The 24,509-nt window shown below is 43.8% G+C and overlaps 1 protein-coding gene across 5 annotated transcripts in view; it reads right to left on the bottom strand.

Moving 5' to 3' along the window:
• Positions 1 to 24,509, bottom strand: part of UXS1 (UDP-glucuronate decarboxylase 1) — a 52,073-nt gene that overhangs the window by 13,571 nt on the left and 13,993 nt on the right. For all 5 annotated transcript variants that reach the window (XM_056556047.1, XM_056556046.1, XM_056556043.1 and 2 more), the window contains exons 5-10: positions 14,285 to 14,345; positions 10,946 to 11,126; positions 9,942 to 10,046; positions 4,484 to 4,543; positions 4,006 to 4,127; positions 1 to 105 (exon numbers count right to left, since the gene is read on the bottom strand). The exon at positions 1 to 105 is cut by the window's left edge and continues 15 nt beyond it. In XM_056556047.1, the coding sequence (XP_056412022.1) occupies positions 1 to 105; positions 4,006 to 4,127; positions 4,484 to 4,543; positions 9,942 to 10,046; positions 10,946 to 11,126; positions 14,285 to 14,345 (634 nt within the window). The remainder of the gene's footprint in view (positions 106 to 4,005; positions 4,128 to 4,483; positions 4,544 to 9,941; positions 10,047 to 10,945; positions 11,127 to 14,284; positions 14,346 to 24,509) is intronic.

Below are 24,509 nucleotides of genomic sequence, written 5' to 3'. Positions count from 1 at the left end.
CTGTAAAGCTTGCAGTACAAAGTTACTGACGACTCTTCCATCGTTCATGTGCATACGCGGCCCAAACGTATTGAATATCCGAGCCACTCTCACCTCCACACCTTCCTGCCAAAGAGATCATCAGTTTACTGACCCCCTTTTTACTTTCCAGTCAAAATGGTCATCAAGTACAAGTAATGCATTAAAAAAAAGAAAGCTTGTTTAACAAATATAAACACCAAACCATCAGTATTTCATTTCCCTTCTATTACAACTTTTTAATATTTCTGATGAGTTACAACTATGTACTTTCTAGAATAGGGTTTCCCAATCTGTATTAGGTTACGCTTCAGGCTGTGTTCACATATTTAGGTTTTTAAAATTGCAATTATTGAACACAAAGCCAGGATTTGGGTTTGAGAAGAGGATTTTCAAAAGGGAAAATTTTGCTGAAGTGTTGATAATAGACAAAGTAAAATGGAAATGCAATTTTAAATAGAATATATAATTGTTGCTGAAATAAAGGAAAAAAAAAAAAGGAAAAAAATAAAAAACTACCGTATATCCTCGAGTATAAGCCGACCCGAATATAAGCCGAGGCCCCTAATTTTACCTCAAAAACCCAGGAAAAGTTATTGACTCGACTATAAGCCTAGGGTGGGAAATACATCATCCCCTCATGTAATCATCCAGACCCCCATCATTATCCCTCCTCCCTTCATCATCATCACCCCCTGTGAATCCCTTCATCAGTGGTCTTCAACCTGCGGACCTCCAGATACAGCAAAACTACAACTCCCAGCATGCCCGGACAGCCATCGGCTGTCCGGGCATGCTGGGAGTTGTAGTTTTGAAACCTCTGGAGGTCCGCAGGTTGAAGACCACTGCGGCCTTCGTTATCACCCCCCCTCCATCATCACCCCCTGTCAATCACTTCATCAGTGGTCTTCAACCTGCGGACCTCCAGATGTTGCAAAACTACAACTCCCAGCATGCCCGGACAGCCGATGGCTGTCCAGGCATGCTGGGAGTTGTAGTTTTGCAACATCTGGAGGTCCGCAGGTTGAAGCCCACTGATGAAGGGATTGACAGTCTGAGAGTTCGCTCGAGTATAAGCCGAGGGGGGAGTTTTCAGCACGAAAAATCGTGCTGAAAAACTCGGCTTATACTCGAGTATATACGGTAAATGAGGGTGAAAAAACAAACAAACATACAAACAAACAAACGAAAAACATACCAATGTTAAACACACATTGCATTTTTCTTGGGATTTTTTCCCTCTATAGTACAGAAGTCTACGTGTGATAAGACGCCATAATCTCAGCATGCCACGATTTCTGAAAACTATGACTGAGCCAAAAAAAACTCTTTCCCCTATGGCCTTACACCTAACACCTGGCAGCTGTATTTTTTGGCTTTTTTTGGAGTTTTTGCAAGAAACAAAAAAAAAATAAAAAATAAATAAGAGGAAACACAGCCCAAGTCTAGCCATCTTTACCCCTTTTGGAGTCTACTCCATTATATTTGTGCGTTTATTCTGAATTGACTAGTTTGATCTTATTGGACTAGTTTTTCCTCTTTGGACTTTTTATTTTCCATGTGTCATCTCTTCAGTTTTGTACATTTATTTAACGTTAGCAGTTTGTACTTTGTTGCCAATTCACTTTTGACCTATGACCTTATTATGCAGAAAAATTATGTTCCACCATCTGAAATAGATTTGTTTGGAAGGAAATCATTCTAGATATAACCTCCAGCTCGCTGCTGTAAAGGTCAGGACATATGTGGGAAACAGGAAAGCTGCTGGTGTCCTCAGTATAGGGGCCAGACCAGCCTAGAAATCATTATAAATCGAGTGTGGAAATTATTATTGCACTTTTCTTTAGAAAAGCTAGTGTGTCGAAAAGAATAGATGCTGTAAGAGGTGAGAAGAAAAATCTCTAACACCAACACTAACAACCTTAAAGACTTTTCTGAGTAAGTACAGATAAAACACTTTGTACAGATGAAACATTTTTGTGACAAGTCTCAGCCTCCTGGGAGATAAGCCTAGGGAGGTAATGAGAGGTCACAGCAGCACTTAAAGCCCATTGGTAGCCGCTGGTTCTCTGTAGTCATTGACTGTTAACAGAACACTCACCGCAGGGTTTACTCTTCAAAGAGCCAGTTAACTGCTCACCGGGTACCAGTAGAGCAAAAACTAGCATATAAACATTTCAAAGAAAGCCCAAAAGGTATATAGAAATAGAAATATATATTTTCTTCTATGTTGTTTAAAATACTCATATATGAAAAGCCTAGAATGGTAATGCTTTTTTAATTTTAATTTTTTTTTAAGGCACTCATGTTTCCTACTGAGAAAAATCCATATTTGCAGTTTTAGGTCGATCCAGTCTACAAGTTAAATAAGATGCTTTATTCCATTGTTAGAACACCACTGGTCACCCCTCATGACATCCTCAAGGTTACATTTGATCCAGAGATAACCTGAGGATATGGAGACTGCGGTAGTGTTTTGTCCTATCAGGTGAGTGCATTTTTATCTCACCCCCCCACATCTTTATACTAGTCACTGGTAACTGCACTTAGAGCGCCGGCATGTCTTCCTTTTCATTCATATTTATTTGGCTATTTAAAAGTAAAATGCAGGAGGAAATAACTGTAAATAGTACATTTCTGAAAAAAAAAGCACAGTGCACCATACCCTAAGGCTGGGTTCACATCACGTTCTTACCAATTCGGGACCGCATACGGCTGGGGGGAGCTAAAACCTTGTGCTCCCGTATCCCGCCCGTATGTAATTCATTTCAATGACCCGGCCGGAGTGAGACGCTGACTCCGGTCGGTTCATTTTTGCCCCGTATGCGGTTTTCCACCGCACCTCACACCGTGGTCTACTTCGATTTTAGGTGCGGTAGGAAAACCGCATATGGGGCAAAAATGAGCCAACCGGAGCCAGCGTTTCACTCCGGCCGGCTCATTGAAATGAATTACATACGGGCGGCATACGGGAGTGCAAGGTTTTAGCTCCCCCCAGACGTATGCGGTCCCGTATTAGTAAAAACGTGATGTGAACCCCGCCTAATACAGTGAAGCTAAAGTGCTTCCCGGCTTTCCGTGCATGCGGGGAGTTGTAGTTTTACAACAGCTAGAGGCACATTGGTTGGAAAATACTGACAGAGTATTACTACCTAAACATTACTCACAAGTTTAAGCTTTCTCTATGCCTACCTGAACAGAACATCCTGGTCTACAAAGCATTAAATAGGACACTAGAGGTCTATTATGGTAAATAAAAGTTGACTTCATTTTAAAAAGTATGTGGATAAAAAGTTAAAATCCTGAATGTATAAATATTACGTAAAGCAGTTATCTAGCCAAAATCATGACCTATATCAATATTATATCAGCAGGGGTCTGACCCTTAGACCCCTTCAATGTTTACTGCTGCTCATGTTTGCATCACTGCACTATTTGTAGCAGGAGTGCAAGGTACTGTAGTGTGGTGCTGTTCAATTGAATGAGAACGCTGCTGTACCTTGTACAGAGGAGCACCTGTATACACTGGGAGGCTGCTGCACTCGCATGAGAGCTGCAGCATGTTTACAAAATTGATCAGCAATGGGGGTCAGACCCCCAGCATACTAATATTGATGGCTGATCCTGGACAACCCCTTTTAATCTCTCATTAAAAGCTGGCCCAACATGTTTATTGTTTAAGTTACAATGTAGTTCAGCTTTAGCTTGTTGGTCGCACTTGCACAGGGAGTTTTATGAGGGTGAGCTGTTTGAAAATGAAACAAACGTGGAAGGCTAAGCAGTGAGGGATCATAATATATACACCACACCAGGACATACTAACAGACATTTGATAAAATGTTACTACAGCCCAGTAAATACATAGGACGGATAGAGAAACACATGACGACTATACGCATGTTGTTTTTTCTACACTGTAATAGAAGAGAAGTACAGAGATGTTTGTTGGATTACACTGCATACGTTACGGAAAAAAAAAAACCCAACCTGCTTCATATATGCATAGCACATGGTCTCTGCTACACGCTTTCCCTCATCGTAACAAGCTCGGGGGCCAATGGGATTCACATGTCCCCAGTAGTCTTCATTTTGAGGGTGTACTTCAGGATCTGAGGATGCACATTACAAGAGAAGATTACTCCTCATTATTCAAAGTAAACATAATAAATGAGCAGAATATAGAATGCGTCCTTAGAAAGGAGCCATTACATCAAAATAACACAATGGGTCAAAAAAATAAAAAAATAAAATAAAATAAAAAAAGCCCAACATTGCATCATGTCTTGTAGTCTTGACTTTATCTTTTGCTTTGCAGCTTGACATCAGGGACAATTGTGGTAAATGATACGACACAGGAACAATGTTGAAAGCCATTTTATGTGTAAACCTCTAACTAGGCTTGTTTATGCAATGCCACAGACACGATTAGATATTCTAATGCAATTTCACAATACTGCGACTTTACCTCCATAAACCTCTGAAGTAGATGCCAGTAGTAGCCGAGCTCCAACACGCTTTGCTAATCCTAGAGAAAAGAAGAACATTAATGAACATGATGGGTTTGTACTTTTGTTTTAAGAAAATTAAAGGATTTGTCCATCCTTCATTCAGAGAAGGTTAAAAGGGTATTCCGACTTTATACATCTTATAAGAAGTATGATCGCAAGGGTCCCACTGCTGAAGACCCCCGCGATCTCTGTGCAGTCCCAGGCATTTTGTGCCGGGCACCGCTTCAGAGGCGGGGACATGATGTTACGGCCACGCCCCTAGAGACATTACACCACGCCCCTCCATTCATGTGTATGGGACATGAATGAAGGGGCAGGTTGTGACGTAACTAGGGGGCGTGGCAGTGACGTCACGTCCCCGTCTGAGGAAGCAGCGTCCGCACAGAATGCCGGGGACTGCACAGAGATCGCGGGGGTCCCCAGCAGCGGGACCCTGCGATCAAACTTCTTATCCCCTATCCTTTGGATAGGGGATAAGATGTATAAAGCCTGAATATCCCTTTAAGAAGAGGGGTTTTCTTTACTATAAATAAAGCTAAATCTCTGTATAATGACACAATGTTCTTCTTTCTAGGTGCCTGGGTGCATCAATGTTTTATTTCTTTCAAAACCTCCGCTTGCTACTTGTGGATAAAAGCATTTACAAGCAGAAAAAACCTCTCCTGATCGCATTTTACATTGTATCTAGCTGATAGAAGTCTGTGAGCGAACCAAGTTATATCCTCCGTTCTGAGCTCTAGCCTAATAGCTCTTTATACAGACACATTGCAGCAGACAGAGGACTAGGTCAGGATGTTTTTCAATTCCGGAAAGGTTAAGAATATTATCTTTCACTGACAGCAATCGTAGCTCTAGAACAAGGGTGAGGAACTAAGGCACAAAGTATATAAGTGTTCCATAAGTTATAGAATGTTTGAAAGTGTGAACAGCCTCTGTAACCCCTTCTGTTTTAATTCTATTTTTGTTTTGGCTGTTTGGAAGGTATGCATATGTATGGCATATTAATGCATTTGTAAAGCATATTAATGGCAGGAGCTCAGGGATGCCATATGCAGTGTGAGCAGTCTGTAATATACAGCTGAACTCCTACTGCAACAGATGCTCTGATCCCAGCCATTTAACCCCCTTAGATACTGCAGTGAATGGACAGAATCTAGGGCAGTGATGGCGAACCTGTGGCACGCGTGCCACAGGTGGCACGCCGAGCCCCCTCTGTGGGCACACGGCCACAGGCCCCCGTCACATTCCGGACATCCCTGTGTCCCGAAAGGTCATTTCGGGACACAAGGATGTCCCGGTTACCTTTAAAAACGCAGGGACCGCCGGGAGGTAGAGCACGCAGGGACGTCACGTCACTGACGTCCCATGCGTGCGCCCGTAAAGCAGAGCAGAGCGGAGCGGAGCATCGGGGAGGACCGAGGATGACGCGCGCATGGTAAGTGACCAGCGGGACGTCATCTTCGGTGTTCCGACACAGACATACAGCCTCCAAGCCATACACTGTATATGGCTGGAGGCTGTATGTCTGTGGGGGGACTCCGCCTGCCTAATGCGTGGGGAACTCCGCCTGCCTAATGCGTGGGGAACTCCGCCTGCCTAATGCGTGGGGAACTCCGCCTGCCTAATGCGTGGGGAACTCCGCCTGCCTAATGCGTGGGGAACTCCGCCTGCCTAATGCGTGGGGAACTCCGCCTGCCTAATGCGTGGGGAACTCCGCCTGCCTAATGCGTGGGGAACTCCGCCTGCCTAATGCGTGGGGAACTCCGCCTGCCTAATGCGTGGGGAACTCCGCCTGCACCTAATGTGGGGGAACTATACTGCCAACCTAATGTGGGGGAACTATACTGCACCTAATGTGGGGGAACTATGCTGCACCTAATGTGGGGGAACTATGCTGCACCTAATGTGGGGGAACTATGCTGCACCTAATGTGGGGGAACTATACTGCACCTAATGTGGGGGAACTATACTGCACCTAATGTGGGGGAACTATACTGCCCCTAATGTGGGGGAACTATACTGCCAAGCTAATGTGTATTCTCATTTAATTGCTGTCAGAGTGGCCCAAATATCAGGGATAAAATTGTCCATAGCCACTTCAGTAAGAATCAAAAGGAGATGTGGCTGAGGAATCCAAATGTAGGCATATGCCCTTGTGGCCAATGTTCATTCTGTGCATGTGAGACCTGCACCAATCCAGCAGACAACAGAACTTATAAGTTATTTGATTTCATCAACTGCAAAAGCACAGGTATTCTATACATATGTGCATGCACATGTCCAAAACTATACGTGGGCAAGACCCTACAAGAATTCCGGCAACACATATCAAAACACCTTAGCGGGATTCGGACAGGTGCCGATACACCTATTGCACGTCATATCAGATGTGCACACAAATGACCCCAGTAATCTGCGATATTGGGGCCGTGCTGCATCTGTGGCAGACATAAAATCAAACCAATCAACTCTGACAGATAGCCAGGTACCAGAACCACAAACATGGATGCGTCAGACGACGCAACCTCTATGGATGGTAGAGAAGGTTCATTGTACATCAGAGAACTCTCACTCACAGTGGAGAACTGGAATAGTAGCTGCGGTGGCCGTCTTAACCTCCATGGATGGTGTAGAGGGTCCATCATACATCAGTCAACTCTCGCTCACAGTGGAGTACCGGAATAGCAGCTGCGGCAGACGTCCCAACCTCTATGGATGGTGTAGAGGGTCCATTATATATCGGTTAACTCTCACTTGCAGTGAAGTACCAGAAAAGCAGCTGCGGCAGACGTCTCAAACACTATGGATGGCGTAGAGGTTCCATTGTACATCGGTTAACTCTCACACGCACTGACTGAAGTACTGGAAGAGCAGCTGCGGCAGACGTCCCAACCTCTATGGATGGTGTAGAGGGACCACAGTATTCAAAAAAAGAAGGTTGCAGCAGCACTCTTGGTCAAAAAAAAATGGAGGCTCTTGGTGCACTTTTTGATCAAAACATGTCCCCCCATCCACCACGCGGAGGTGGCCTCATTTCGGATGGGACCCTAACACACATTCTGAGCTGAACACTCACCTCTGCTGGGCATATAGCCTCTGACTGGGTGACATGCTGGATTCATTATCAGTTTAAATTAAAATACCTCCTGTGAAAAAGGGGAGGGGTGCACGGCTACAGAGGGTGCCATTCCCCCTAAGTTGCACAAAAAAAACTAAAAAGAAAAAAGGCCTGCACAACTACCTAATAAACGGGTGCACGCTGCTGTGGCAAATACAGAGTATACAAGGGACCAAAGTGCCTCGCTCAACACCCATTCACAGTGGAGTACCGGAAGAGCAGCTGTGGCAGACCTCACCCCCACCATGGGCGTTGGAGAGGGCCACGCACATTGGTAAAGAAAACAGGCAGATCCACGCTTAATATTACTCAGTGAGGACATTAAAAGCAGTGTGGCGAGCAACACCGATTATTGTCCCCAAGTCTGAACCTCCAGGAAAAAAAACTCTATACCCCTGTAAAAGTGACCAACAGGGTGCAAGGGAAACGGCCACAAAAAAGACAAAAAGACAAAAAAAAAGGACCCTCAGGAACAGGGGCCAGGAGCACCTTGTGCGGACTCTAGGTCCACGGTACATGCAAGCATGATGGAACTGTACAAAAAAGGGCAAGTGCCGCAATGCTCAGAAACAGGAACCAAGCATTTCATTGTGGGGTGTACTGAACCTACAGGAACTGCCCTAACGGACACACGCATATTGCGACAGTAGCAGGCGTGAGACCCTTTCTCCAAAATCCTTTTAAATATATGATGCTAGATAGGGGACATAAAAGATGAGAAACTGATAAGAACAGATACTACATTTGATTCCCGACAGCCCTACAGAGAAGAGCAGGAGGAGAAAAAAAAATACACTAAGGTTGTAGTGACAACTTTTGGCCACCAGAGGGGAGCCAAGCACACAATGGAAGCAGAGCTGAACATAAAGACGCCACTGGAGGGCGCAGAGCGCCTGGGAAAGGTGAAGCAGATTTATTTATTTTTTTAATTCAGGAGATAACTGCAGCCCACCGGGAAGAAAGGGCGCGCTGGAGAAACACTGCCCCCGGAGACTGCCCGATACAGTAAGAAGTGGAATGGGGGGGAGAGATAGAGGCCGGGCCAGGGGACTGGCAGCATGACGAGGTCTCCCCCTCCGCATGATCGGGGAGCCGGCCGCACGATCAGCGGCCGTTGCAGGGACCGGGCAGGCGGTCTAGCTGAATGACACGGCTGGTTCCTCCTCCGACGGGGAAGTGCCAGACCAGGGGACTGGAGACCTGCTGCCCCAAGGAGATTATCTATGGGGCAGCAGCAGAGGGCCTCTGGTCGGCAGATAAAAGAAACATGGCCAGGACACTGCCAGAACATAAGAGCGGCAAGCGGGCCGGATTCGCCCCCACCGTGGAAGCAGACGGCCACGTGGGCCCGGAGACACACTGTGCCACAAGACTGACACTAGGGCAGCAGGAAAGGAGTCTCTGGCCACTAGTAAGAAAATGCAGCCAGGGCACTGTGCCTGGCCACAAGGCAATGGATACATGCATGGCCCGAAGAGGGGGGAGGGGAAGTCCACCAGACTGTCCCTTCCAGGTGGTGTCGGAGGCCATGAGGGGTCTGGTCCAGTACAGCCATGGTAATGGCGGCTAAGGAGCTGCAGAAGCTGAAGATCCCAGAGCCCACACCCCTGTCCAAGAGAAAATAAAAGATAGGGAAGAAATAAGTCCCCCTGGGGTCCCAAGTATCAGCTCCCTGGGAAAAGGCAGGGGAAGGGGGATTCATACTCACCCTGTCTCCAAAATACTCACCCTGGATGTCTTCGGCCAGCTATTTGTCACCTGCGTCACGTCAGGCTGAGGCAGCGGGATGAGCAGGGGTATTAGGGGGACCTGGACCCAAGGTGCAACCCCAGGTGCTGGCCGTTGGTGGGAAGGGGTTAACAGTGCATACTCTATGCCTGTGCCTTTTAGCCACATATGGGGGAACAGGTAGCGCTATGCTCCTGAACCCCCCACCTAAAAACAATAAAAGAAAAAAGGAGCGAAAAACCTAATACAGGCCCTAACTAGAAAACAATAAAAAAAAAAAAGACCTGTGTCTGCTTCCTACTGACAGTAAGCTAAAACTGGTTAGCTCAGTGCCTGTGGGCGGGTATAGCCTGCTGGGAGGAGCAGACTTCTTTTTTTTTTTGCCTATTATCAGCCTCCTAGTGGCAGCAGCATAATACCTATGATCTCCTGTGTTCCCCAATGAGGCGACCGAGAAATTAGCAGGTACCCCCTTAGCATGGAAAAAAAATAAGCATATTTAGAATCACTAGTGAAAACTGTGTCAATGAACAACAGTTACATACATTTTTATACTATATAAAACTCACCCAACATGTTCAGGGTTCCTATGGTGTTGGTTTTTAAAGTCTTGATTGGATTATACATGTAATTTGGAGGAGAAGCAGGAGAGGCTAAATGGTAAATCTGATCCACTGTGAGGAAGAAAAACAAACAAACAAACACATGTAATAGTTGTTTACAACTATGCAATCATTAGAAATGCACATTTTCTTTTTATTTAGGATGTCCATTGTTTATTCCTCTAACTATAATTTAATTGGGTTTGCCCGTGAAAATCAACCCGTGTATGGTGTGAAAAAGTATAATAAAGCAACTTACTAATGTAATGTCATTAGCCATAGTGCACAGATCTACCATTAGCAGCTGAACTGTTTGGTTTGTACTGTGACGTCCTGCCACACACTGAGTGCAGAGCTCCTGTCCCTGTAACCTACTCCCCTCCTGTCTGCTGAGGATAAAGCCATTGATGTGAAGAGGGGGATCTCATAGTACTACTGCGTATTAGAATAGAAGATAAAGCAACAGGAAGCCTTTCTCAGATATGACAACAGTGAGCCTGTTCTGATAAACTACTGTGACTGAGAAAGGCCTAAGCTATTTTTTTTTTTGCAGTTCACAAAAACCTGCAGATGATCTTTCAAAAGTAAATGACAGTTTTCACTTTGCAGTGGTAACAAATTTATCATGTGCATATGTTGCATAAAGGGTTGGAAACCCCTCCAAAACAAAGCAAATCTACACCAGTCCAGTGCTGGCTTACAAAACCGCCTTTGGAAAGCAGTTTCAAAAGTTGCAAATTTTTGGCACAACTGCGACTTTTTGTGCAAAAAGTCAGAGGAGAGAAGAAATGATACACAATGGTGTTCTGAAGTGATTTATTGTTCTTTGCTTACATGTGCTAAATTTATCAAGCCCCCCCGAGATAGTATGATAAATATGTCGCACGTAAGCAAAACCAAAGCAAAAATAAATGACTTTAAAACACACTTTCTAAAAACCAACAATGATACATCTCCCCTGATATCTTTACCTTCAATGTAAAGTGGTTCCACAACATCATGGTTAATGAGTTCAAAGTTCTCATGGCCAATCCAATGCTCCACATTTCTCTTTCTACCAGTAAAAAAGTTGTCCACAACCGTAACCTCATGACCATCCATCATAAGTTTGTCTGTGAGATGTGACCCCACAAAACCAGCACCTCCTGTTATCTGCAAGATAAAGGCAATTTAGATAAAAAAAAAAAAAGGCTGCATGATTCTAAGCAGGATTTAAATGTGGTGACATTATAGCATCACCAGTGCACAGTCTTAAAGGGAATGTATCACCTAGATTCTTTTCCTGCAGAGCCCTGCTTGTTTTGCCCACATTTCCTGTATTTGGTCACCTCAAACATGCAATAGCTGCAGGGAAAACATTTTTCCTCCAAAAAATATATAATTTTTTTTAACCAATGTAAATATATATATATATATATATATATATATATATATATATATATATAATGGCATTATCTACAATATATAAAAAGTTTTTGCTAACGAAAGGAACACTTTAAGGCGAAGCATTGCAGTGATTTACAATAGCACAAGAGCTTTGATGCAGCCCAAAATGCATCATGCTACCCCCTATTGATCTCTAGATACAGCAAGGAGAAGCGTACATTTGTTCTCTTCTCTCACTAAACCCACTCATTTACCAAAAAATAAAAAAATAAAAGACTTCCCCTGAGCCACAATGCTTCCACTGCCTAAAACTCTGTCCTTTAGCTCCCACAGATTATGGCCTAGGGTCACTATGACATTCTCAAAAAAAAATTTCAGCTGTAAACTGTGTTTTTTTTAAACGCAAGCTTAAGGAAAATTTCTTGGTTCTCATTGTGCAAACTGGAGATCTGTTGGGAAAACGTGAAGTGAGATACGGAATCGATTTGTGAACTCAAACTGCTTCAGGGAAGAGTAAGTCGTATGCAAAAGTTTAGGCACCCCTGACAATTTCTATGATTTTCATTTAGAAATAATGGGGATTTGGATCAGCAATTTTGGTCAGCAGGTATGCAAACGCACATTTGGAAGAAGGTGCTGTGGACTGATAAAACAAAGTTAGAGTTATTTGGTCATAACAAGCGGGGTAATGAATGGTGTCAAAAGATCACAGCATTCCCAACCAAACACTTGCTACCCACAGTAAAATTCGGTGGAGGTTCCATCATGCTGTCGGGCTGTGTGGGCAGTGCTGGAAGTGTTGTTTAAAGGGTACCTCTCATCAAATAAACTTTTGATATATTTTAGATTAATGAATGTTGAATAACTTTCCAATAGCATGTTAATGAAAAATATGCTTCTTTATATTGTATTTTTCCCGATCAGTCCTGTCAGCAAGCATTTCTGACTCATGCTGGAGTCCTAAACACTCAGAGCTGCCAGCCTGCTTTGTTCACAGCCAAACAGGCTGTGAACAAAGCAGGCTGGCATCTCTGAGTGTTCTCCTTTGTGAACAAAGCTGACTGGCAGCTCGTAGTGTTTAGGACTCCAGCATGAGTCTGAAATGTTGCTGCCAGGACTGGTAGGGAGACCCCTAGTGGTCATTTCTTCAAAGTGGAAAATTAAATAGAAAGAAGCATATTTTTTAATAACATGCAATTGTAAAGTTATTCTGCATACATTAATCTATAATATATCAAAAGTTTTTTTGATGAGAGGTACCCTTTAACTTGAGAGTTGCATGAATTCCACTTAATGTCAGCAGATACTTGTGAATGATGTAAAGGAATCAGTCACACAGTTGAAAAGTTGAAATTACGCTGGGGTTGGATATTTTAACAAAACACTTGTCAAAATCTACTGTGGAATCTATACAGAGGAACAAGTACAATGTTCTGGAATGGCCATCCCAGTCCTCAGACCTGAATATCATTGAAAAAATGTGGTGTGATATGAAGTGCGCTGTTCATGCTCAGCAAACCTCACTGAACTGGAGATCAAGGAGGAATGGTCCCAAATCCCTTCATCCAGAATCCAGATACTCATTACAGACTATAAGAAGTGTCTACAGGCCGTTATTTCTGCTAAAGGAGGCTCAACTAAATATTGATGTGATATTCCTGTTGGGGGACCCAAGTTTATGCACCTGTCTACTTTTGTTTTGATGCAGATTGCACGTTTTCTGTTTATCCAATAAACTTAATTTCACTACTGAAATATTACTGTGCCTTTCAGATATTTGGTAGTTCAAAATTAAATTGCTGATCCATGAATTTCACTTTAAAATAATTAGGTGTTTGGAAGTTGTCAAGGCTGCCTAAACGTTTGCATATTTATTTTTAGCTTTCCTCTAAAAATACAAAAGGCAGATGTGATAACTGTCTAATATTTAGACCATGCCTCGATGTGCCAAACTCATCATAAATCTGGTGCACATTGCTGGTCATGTTAGACACATTACATCCGCTTTTGGTTGACTTAAAGGGGATGAGAAAGAAACATTTAAAACACAATAAAATGGTTTGCTTGTGAGGACTCCGGCTATTAGTTGAGTGAAAAGGGAATCCGTCAACAGCATCACCCACACTAACCTTTTGGTATAGTCTAACAGTGTGGGTGACACTGGTGACTGATATATACTGTTTGCTGATGCACGGCATCATTATTCCTGGTTTTCTTATTATGAAAATTAAGTAGCTTGGTGCACTCACGATATTATATGAAGCAAGATATTTGCTTGCGAGAAAAGGGGACCCAGGCCCGAGATTATGCTGCACACGGGTCTTGGGACTGCCTTGAGTGTACGGAGCTACTTAATTTGTATAAACAAAAAGGAACAACAAATAAAAGAATCTATAGATCAGTAACACTAAATACCATTGTCATCAGTGTCCCCCCCAGATTCTATGCAGAACAGTAAACTCTCTTTCTAACCCCCTAACATTTTTGCCACAGCTCCTGCTTTTTTGTAGTCACAGAGCTTCTCGACAGTTAGTAACATTTATCTACACTCATGTATGTGCTGCTATTTGTTTGTGGGTGGGGGTAAAAGAGATTTCACTTGTCAAAAATGCCTCCCTTCTGCATAGAATCTGAAAATCACACTTGAAAACAGTCCTGAAAACAAACTGCATTCCATCCAGACCGCTCAGAGCCAATTATAGTAAGTAAAAGGCTTGTATAGCTCATCTGCGTGGGCCATATTATAGGCAGTTTAAGAAGCGAAGGCAGGAAGTACAGTACAGAGGAGTGCTGGCATAGAGGGTCACACCCACTGAAAAACAGAAAGCAATTCTAAAATGCTGCATGTAGAATGGTGTGAAAAGCATTTCCTTGTATTACAAGCTATTTATGTAGACTAGCTAGATGTTCAGATATACACTTACCAAAATTCTCTTTCTGTCCTTTTCTGATAAGAATTTCACAGGTGGGTATTTTTGTGTAAAGCTGTAATCAAGAAAATAAATAGTATGCTTATTGCTCAAATATAGCCATGCTGAATAGTATCTTATACACAAGACATTTACATGTTTTACAGCTGCCATATCTCACACTTCCATTGGATGCTATTCTTCCCTTTAAAGCAACTGACACTGTGGCGCAATCTAAAGTACCTTATTACAAATCAAAAATATTTTAAGATTTTGTATTAACATAACACTTTAGGTTAAAAGAAAACAAAAAAGGAGTCTGATTCAAAAGCCACGAACTGACTGGATTCTCAAAAAAAGCTGGAAACTTGATGGACCCTATTAAAGGGGTACTCCGGTGGAAAACATGTTTATTTTAAATCAACTTGTGCCAGAAAGTTAAACAGATTTGTAAATTACTTCTATTAAAAAATCTTTATCCTTCCAGTACTTTTTAAAAGCTGAATGCTACAGAGGAAATTATTTTCTTTTTGAATTTCTTTTTTGTCTTGTCCACAGTGCTCTCTGCTGACACCTGATGCCCGTATCAGGAACTGTCCAGAGCAGGAGAAAATCTCCATTGCAAACCTGTGCTGCTCTGGACAGTTCCTGACACGGACAGAGGTGTCAGCAGAGAGCACTGTGGACAAGATAAAAAAGAAATGCAAAAAGAAAAAAGAATCTCCTCAGTAGTAAAGATTACAAATCTGTTCAACTTTCTGGCACCAGTTGATTTAAAAAAAAATAAAAAAAAATCTCCCACCGGAGTACCACTTTAAAGTCAATAGGTTCTGTCATAATGGATCCACAGTTGCCATTTGCAATCTACCTAGACTTTTATAACCCTCCCCACCTACTTATTTCATATGGGTGCAATGAGATGGTAACATGGTCAACTCTTGTGGTACTAAATTTAAGACCGTGTCTAATTATATAATATGACATTAACTGTTTATATATAACCACATATGGGTTGATCATGTGCACTGACCATCGACAACAGGATAAAGAGTGGAGAAGAGATGAAAATCTCAAGACACAACCTTTATTAATTTATCTTACAATAATGAATATAACCTACAAAAATAAAAAAAGAAAATACCCTGGATATGTATATACTCATAAAACATCAAATGTAACATCAATATTTTACTGAATTCAAAAACATTAAAGTTTCATGCTGTATGGGGAGGTCCACAAAATGTAAAAAAGGTATCCATACAGCACAAATTGTCAAAAGCTACAAATAAATGAAAAATCTAATATTGAGAATTGATAAGTGACAGTGCACACAATGGCACGGATTCTAATGCACGTTTCCCTAGGCTTATATTGGGGGTATGGGACCATCATTTATCCCCAATATACATATATATCTATGGGGATGGCAATGTCCATTCGGTCCCAGCACCAACTGATTTCAGAATATTTCTGGCAGGATGTTCCTTAACGTGAACCCAGCCTTTGAGGTTGTCTGAGAACTTGCTGGTATATCCTTTGGAAATGCCATCCATGCTTGGTTGAGATCCACTCTGTAAGACAGTGTTTCCCAGCTGTTGCAAAACTGCAACTTCCATCTATGGAGACCGTAATGTCCACATGGTCCAAAGGCCAACTAATTCAAAATGGCACTGACCGCACTTGTAATCTTTGGATGGCAATTTCGTAGTGTAAACCTAGCCTTACACCAACCCTCACTGTCCTAGGAATGTGGACAATAAGTTTTACTGTACTAGACCTGAAAGCGGTTTAATACTATTGCCTGCCAAATGTGACCCAGCATATCTGCTTGCTGCATGGGTTCTGTATGTGAATGTTTATCTGATGTTGAGCATAGTACCCAAATCCTCACTAGCTGCAAAGGCTTAGAGTGAACACTGTCCGTGATGCAGCTGACCATTACAGGTAGGCCATGGTTATAAACACCAGCTGTCTTCTATCGGTGATGGCTGGCTGACAGCAGCATGAATTATATTTCCCCATAGCTGCCTTGGACCTTTATCTAGATCTCACTCATAAAGAAAGCAATTGCCATGCTAAATATAAATATTAGCAGACTGCAGTTTCCTTCGCATTAGTTGGACTGCCTAAACACATGTAAGTTCCAAGTCAATATATTTGAGGATCTACATGGATTAGCTTGTCTCCTGCACACGGTCTAATCATAGTTGTGCGACACAAATATGAGATTTTAACAAATGAAAGGAAGGACAAAAATTAGAATTACAGAGGGTGGAGAATTTTAACCCCTTAAGGACCCAGCCCATTTTCACCTTAAGGACCTGGGCATTTTTTGCACATCTGACCACTGTCACTTTAAGCAGTAATAACTCTGAATCAGAATGAAAAGTAAAAGCATCCCAGAGACCGTTTTTCGTGACATATTCTACTTTATGTCAGTGGTATAATTTCGTCAATACTTGCATAATTTGTTGGTGACAAATAAAATTTGATGAAAAAGTTGAAAATGTTGAAATTTTTTTTTTTTACTTTGAAGATCTCTGCTTATAAAAGGAAAATGGATATTCCAAATAAATTATATATTGATTCACATATACAATATGTCTATTTTTTATTTGCATCATAAAGTTGACATGTTTTCACTTTTGGAAGACATCAGAGGGCTTCAAAGTTCAGCAGCAAATTTCCAATTTTTCACAAAATTTTCAAAAAATCGACATTTTTCAGGGACCAGGTCAGGTTTGAAGTGGATTTGAAGGGCCTCTATATTATACCCCATAAATGACCCCATTATAAAAACTGCTCCCCTCAAAGTATTCAAAATGACAGTTAAAAAGTTTGTTAACCCTTTAGGGTTAGCAGAAAATTAAAGGAGAAAATTCTAAATCTTAATTTTTTACACTGGCATGTTCTTGTAGACCCGTGGTGCCAGAACAGGAACTCCTCCCCCCCCCCCCCCCCACATGTGACCCCATTTTAGAAACTAAACCCTCACAGAATAAATAAGGGGTGCAGTGAGACTGGCGTTTGACATGTCTTTGGAACAGTGGGCTGTGCAAATGAAAAATTTAATTTTTCATTTTCACGTACCACTTTTTAAAAAATCTGTCAGACACCTGTGGGGTGTAAATGCTCACTGCACCCCTTATTAAATTCTGTGAGGGGTGTAGTTTCCAAAATGGGGTCACATGTGTGTGTGTGTGTGTGTGTGTGGGGGGGGGGCTGTTCACTGTCCACTGTTCTGGTACCACGGGGGGCTTTGTAAACGCACATGGCCCCCGACTTCTATTCCAATCAAATTCTCTCTCTCTCTGCATTCTGGCACTATGGGGGCTTTGTAAACACACGTGGCCTTCAATTTTGAACACATTGGCCCTCATTTACTATTCTAAACCCGACTTTGTCGGGTTTTTCTGGTGCATCTTTGTCTGCGACATGTCGCAGACATCGTGCGCCAGTCTGCGACATGATGCAACATTTTTTCCCCCCGACGGCCCCGATGTGGATTCTCCAAAACCCGAAAAAGGGGCGTAACACGACATTTCTGAGCTTTCCCACGTATTTATAAAGGTTTCCAGCCCGAATTTGTTGAATTGTTGTGGATTTTTTCCCGACAACTCAGAGGAGTTGGAAACCAAAACCAACAAAAACCATGTGCGACAAACAGGATGCGACATAATAAATACCAGGGGAAAAAAGCAGTCGGGTAAGAAAGCAAGATAGACTTACAACCCGATTTTCTAAGTAAATGAGGGCCATTCTCCCTCAAAAATCCCAACAGCGCTCCTTCTCTTCTGAGCATTGTAGTGCACCCGCAGAGCACTTTACATCCACATATGGGGTATGTTCTTACACCAGCCTTTTAGTGAAACATTTTTTTTTTTTTTCAGTTTCACATCCAACTTTAACAAAAATTTGTCAAACACCTGTGGGGTGTTAAGGCTCACAATACCCTTATCACATAGCCTTGTTGTGCGCCCAAAGATCACTTTACACCCACATATTGGGTATTTCCATACTCAGGAGAAATTGTGTTACAAATTTTTGGGGTCTTTTTTTCCCCTTTTACCATTTGTGAAAATTAAAAGTATGGGGCAACACCAGCATGTTAGTGTAAAAAAAAAAAATATATATATATATTTTTTTTTTACACTAACGTGCTGGTATAGCCTCCAACTTTACCTTTTCATAAGAGGTAAAAGGAGAAAGCCACTAAAAATTTGTAACGCAATTTCTCCCGAGTACGGAAATACCCCATATGTGGCCCTAAACTATTTCCTTGAAATACCACAGAGCTCCGAAGTGAGAGAGCGCCATGAGTATTTGAGGCCTAAATTAGGGATTTGCATAGGGACAGAGCTGGATGCAAGAATTACACTTGGCTCCGATACCAAAATTACCTGCAGCCTCCAGCTGTTGCAAAACTAAAACTCCCAGCATGCACTGACAGACCATACATGCTGGGAGTTGTAGTTATGCAATAGCTGGAGGCACATTGGTTACACAACATAGAGTACGTTACTTAACTCACTGTTTTGCAACCAGTGTGCCTTCAGCTTTTGCAAAAAGTAGAACAGCCAGCATGTAAAGTGCATGCTAGGAGTTGTATTTTTGACACAGCTGGAGGCATACTGGTTGCGAAACACTGAGTTAGGACACTGTTTCACAACCAACGTGCCTCCAGCAGTTTCATAACTACAACCCCCAGCATGCACAGATTACCAAAGGGCATACTGGGAGTTGTAGTTGGAACTCCAGATGTTGCAAAACTACAACTCCCAGCGTGCCCTTTGGCTGTGCATGCTGAAAGTTGTTGCTAAGCAACAGCAGGAGGTGAACAGACATCACCTCCTGCTGTATCCTGCCACCGGGAACGCCGCCGATGCTGCCACTGCTCCTGCCACCGGGACCACCGCCACTCCTGAGGGGACCCCTGCTGGACCAGGGAGAAGTAAGAGACCCCCGCCGGCCCCGATATCCTCCCCGATCACCGGCCAGCAGGACAGGGATTGGTCGGTCGTTCCGACTGGTCGAATCACGTGATTGTGAGGTGGCATCCGTGCCACCTCACTCCTGCTGGGTAAGGGTGAATGGGGCTGTCTCGGACTGCCCCATTCACCTTTTTTTTTCCGGGTCACCAGAGACCTGATTGACCTGGAATCGCTGCAAATCAGTGATCTGAACTGGCCGGCGATTGCCGACATGGGGGGGGGGGGTCTGTACGGGGTGCCAGCTGATAGATATTAGCAGTTACCCCGGTCCCCGCCAGGCGGTCCTTAAGTACCAGGGCGTCAGGGCGTACCTGTAAGCCCTGGGTCCCTAAGTGGTTAAATGGGCACTGTCAGATTAAAAAACTTTTAAACTTTCATATGTTGTACATCTTGGCAAAACATTACCCTTTCTAATATACTTCATAAGAAAATGTTATTTTCTTTTTATAGAAATCATGGCTTATAAAATCATGGCTTTGTCCAAGCTGAAGCACAAGCAAATTCCAGTTAGTGAGGGTGGGCTAGCACTCCTCTGTGCTGTCTGATAGGACAGGAGAGAGCACAGAGTCGTCCCATCAGACAGGAGAGAGCAGAGAGTCGTCCCATCAGACAGGAGAGAGCACAGAGTCGTCCCATCAGACAGGAGAGAGCACAGAGTCGTCCCATCAGACAGGAGAGAGCACAGAGTCGTCCCATCAGACAGGAGAGAGCACAGAGTCGTCCCATCAGACAGGAGAGAGCACAGAGTCGTCCCATCAGACAGGAGAGAGCACAGAGTCGTCCCATCAGACAGGAGAGAGCACAGAGTCGTCCCATCAGACAGGAGAGAGCACAGAGTCGTCCCATCAGACAGGAGAGAGCACAGAGTCGTCCCATCAGACAGGAGAGAGCACAGAGTCGTCCCATCAGACAGGAGAGAGCACAGAAGAGTCCCATCAGACAGGAGAGAGCACAGAAGAGTCCCATCAGACAGGAGAGAGCACAGAGTCGTCCCATCAGACAGGAGAGAGCACAGAAGAGGCCTATCAAACAGGAGAGAGCACAGAAGAGGCCTATCAAACAGGAGAGAGCACCGGAGTCCTATCAGACAGGAGAGAGCACAGAGTCGTCCCATCAGACAGGAGAGTGCACAGAAGAGTCCTATCAGACAGGAAAGAGCATCAGAGTACTATCAGACAGGAGAGAGCACAAAGGAGTACTATCAGACAGGAGAGAACACAGAGGAGTACTATCAGACAGGAGAGAGCACAGAGTCATCCCATCAGACAGGAGAGAGCACAGAGTCATCCCATCAGACAGGAGAGAGCACAGAGTCATCCCATCAGACAGGAGAGAGCACAGAAGAGGCCTATCAAACAGGAGAGAGCACCGGAGTCCTATCAGACAGGAGAGAGCACAGAGTCGTCCCATCAGACAGGAGAGTGCACAGAAGAGTCCTATCAGACAGGAAAGAGCATCAGAGTCCTATCAGACAGGAGAGAGCACAAAGGAGTACTATCAGACAGGAGAGAACACAGAGGAGTACTATCAGACAGGAGAGAGCACAGAGTCGTCCCATCAGACAGGAGAGAGCACAGAAGAGTCCTATCAGACAGAAGAGAGCACAGAGTCGTCCCATCAGACAGGAGAGTGCACAGAAGAGTCCTATCAGACAGGAAAGAGCATCAGAGTCCTATCAGACAGGAGAGAGCACAAAGGAGTACTATCAGACAGGAGAGAACACAGAGGAGTACTATCAGACAGGAGAGAGCACAGAGTCGTCCCATCAGACAGGAGAGAGCACAGAAGAGTCCTATCAGACAGAAGAGAGCACAGAGTCGTCCCATCAGACAGGAGAGTGCACAGAAGAGTCCTATCAGACAGGAAAGAGCATCAGAGTACTATCAGACAGGAGAGAGCACAAAGGAGTACTATCAGACAGGAGAGAACACAGAGGAGTACTATCAGACAGGAGAGAGCACAGAGTCGTCCCATCAGACAGGAGAGAGCACAGAGTCGTCCCATCAGACAGGAGAGAGCACAGAGTCGTCCCATCAGACAGGAGAGAGCACAGAGTCGTCCCATCAGACAGGAGAGAGCACAGAGTCGTCCCATCAGACAGGAGAGAGCACAGAGTCGTCCCATCAGACAGGAGAGAGCACAGAGTCGTCCCATCAGACAGGAGAGAGCACAGAGTCGTCCCATCAGACAGGAGAGAGCACAGAAGAGTCCTCCCATCAGACAGGAGAGAGCACAGAAGAGTCCTCCCATCAGACAGGAGAGAGCACAGAAGAGTCCTATCAGACAGGAGAGAGCACAGAAGAGTCCTATCAGACAGGAGAGAGCACAGAAGAGTCCTATCAGACAGGAGAGAGCACAGAAGAGTCCTATCAGACAGGAGAGAGCACAGAAGAGTCCTATCAGACAGGAGAGAGCACAGAAGAGTCCTATCAGACAGGAGAGAGCACAGAAGAGTCCTATCAGACAGGAGAGAGCACAGAAGAGTCCTATCAGACAGGAGAGAGCACAGAAGAGTCCTATCAGACAGGAGAGAGCACAGAAGAGTCCTATCAGACAGGAGAGAGCACAGAAGAGTCCTATCAGACAGGAGAGAGCACAGAAGAGTCCTATCAGACAGGAGAGAGCACAGAAGAGGCCTATCAAACAGGAGAGAGCACCGGAGTCCTATCAGACAGGAGAGAGCACAGAGTCGTCCCATCAGACAGGAGAGTGCACAGAAGAGTCCTATCAGACAGGAGAGAGCACAGAAGAGTCCTATCAGACAGGAGAGAGCACAGAAGAGTCCTATCAGACAGGAGAGAGCACAGAAGAGTCCTATCAGACAGGAGAGAGCACAGAAGAGTCCTATCAGACAGGAGAGAGCACAGAAGAGTCCTATCAGACAGGAGAGAGCACAGAAGAGTCCTATCAGACAGGAGAGAGCACAGAAGAGTCCTATCAGACAGGAGAGAGCACAGAAGAGTCCTATCAGACAGGAGAGAGCACAGAAGAGTCCTATCAGACAGGAGAGAGCACAGAAGAGTCCTATCAGACAGGAGAGAGCACAGAGTCGTCCCATCAGACAGGAGAGTGCACAGAAGAGTCCTATCAGACAGGAGAGTGCACAGAAGAGTCCTATCAGACAGGAGAGAGCACAGAAGAGTCCTATCAGACAGGAGAGAGCACAGAAGAGTCCTATCAGACAGGAGAGAGCACAGAAGAGTCCTATCAGACAGGAGAGAGCACAGAAGAGTCCTATCAGACAGGAGAGAGCACAGAAGAGTCCTATCAGACAGGAGAGAGCACAGAAGAGTCCTATCAGACAGGAGAGAGCACAGAAGAGTCCTATCAGACAGGAGAGAGCACAGAAGAGTCCTATCAGACAGGAGAGAGCACAGAAGAGTCCTATCAGACAGGAGAGAGCACAGAGTCGTCCCATCAGACAGGAGAGTGCACAGAAGAGTCCTATCAGACAGGAAAGAGCATCAGAGTACTATCAGACAGGAGAGAGCACAAAGGAGTACTATCAGACAGGAGAGAACACAGAGGAGTCCTATCAGACAGGAGAGAGCACAGAGTCGTCCCATCAGACAGGAGAGTGCACAGAAGAGTCCTATCAGACAGGAGAGAGCACAGAAGAGTCCTATCAGACAGGAGAGAGCACAGAAGAGTCCTATCAGACAGGAGAGAGCACAGAAGAGTCCTATCAGACAGGAGAGAGCACAGAAGAGTCCTATCAGACAGGAGAGAGCACAGAAGAGGCCTATCAAACAGGAGAGAGCACCGGAGTCCTATCAGACAGGAGAGAGCACAGAGTCGTCCCATCAGACAGGAGAGTGCACAGAAGAGTCCTATCAGACAGGAAAGAGCATCAGAGTACTATCAGACAGGAGAGAGCACAGAGGAGTCCTATCAGACAGGAGAGAGCACAGAGGAGTCCTATCAGACAGGAGAGAGCACAAAGGAGTACTATCAGACAGGAGAGAACACAGAGGAGTACTATCAGACAGGAGAGAACACAAAGGAGTACTATTAGACAGGAGAGAGCACAGAGTCGTCCCATCAGACAGGAGAGAGCACAGAAGAGTCCTATCAGACAGAAGAGAGCACAGAGTCATCCCATCAGACAGGAGAGTGCACAGAAGAGTCCTATCAGACAGGAGAGAGCACAGAGGAGTGCTAGCCCACCCTCACTTACTGGACTTTGTCCATGCCTGTGCTTCAGCTTGGACAAAGCCATGATTTCTATAAAAAGGAAATAACATTTTTTCTTATGAAGTATATTAGAAAATGTTACTGTTGTATATGTACAACATATGAAAAGTTTTTGAATCTGACAGTGCCCATTTAAGCTGTACAGCTAAAAAAAAAAAAAATATTTTCTTGAGCTATATATTTATTTATTATAATATTATAATAAGATCGCTTCTGCAATTGAGCTACTGCGCTGGACTATCTTTTCTCTTTTGCCAAGTTCAACTAGTGTGGTCCACACTGCTCTGTGACGCAGGAGGTGAAAAGGGGTGAGCTGGTCCTCTCTGTTTTTATAACAATACAAGGGGGGGGGGGGGAAGGCAGAAGCAGAAAGACTACAGGAGTTTATAGTGAGTAGTTCTATATATCTTCACTACTCAGTACTGCTCTATAATGTCCTCTATGCTTCTGTTTCTAAGGCTGTGCTATAGAGATATAGGACATCATGATCCCCCTCTTCTGTATATGGGAGATTTCATACACCTACTAGGTCAGAGACAATTAAAAATTAAATATTCACAATTCTCCATGCATCTTATATTGTGGCCAGAAATAGTGCTGTTCCTAGCAAGCATGCTAAAAAGTTACCTGGATTATGGCTGGTTCGCATCTATACCACAGAAGTACACCTGGGGATACATTTAAATAGTACCTAAACATATACTGTGGCATACCCACAGACTTCCAATATGTAAAAGTTGCCAAAAGTATATAAATTAGGCTTGCTTTTTGTCCCCAGTAAGTTTGTGAACAGTTTTTTGTGGGATAGAAAAGTTCTGCATGCACTACTTTCCTGTGCTACAAATAAATTGTATACTATGGTATATAGTTTTTTCCCCTCCATTAGTCATGTATTGTGGTGTACCGTGTATTTATTTTTTTGCTATTTTACAGTTTTTACATATTTTAACAAATAAAAAAAAGTTATATTTGTTTAAAACAATTGCAAACATACAACAAAAACAAACAGAAATGTATGCAACCATTGAGCGAGATATATGTCTTTTTTTCACACT

The sequence above is a fragment of the Hyla sarda genome, chromosome 2, assembly GCF_029499605.1.
Source record: "Hyla sarda isolate aHylSar1 chromosome 2, aHylSar1.hap1, whole genome shotgun sequence".
Lineage (NCBI taxonomy): Eukaryota > Metazoa > Chordata > Amphibia > Anura > Hylidae > Hyla > Hyla sarda.
Note: the sequence above shows the minus strand (reverse complement) of the source record. Positions and strands in the feature narration are given on the sequence as shown.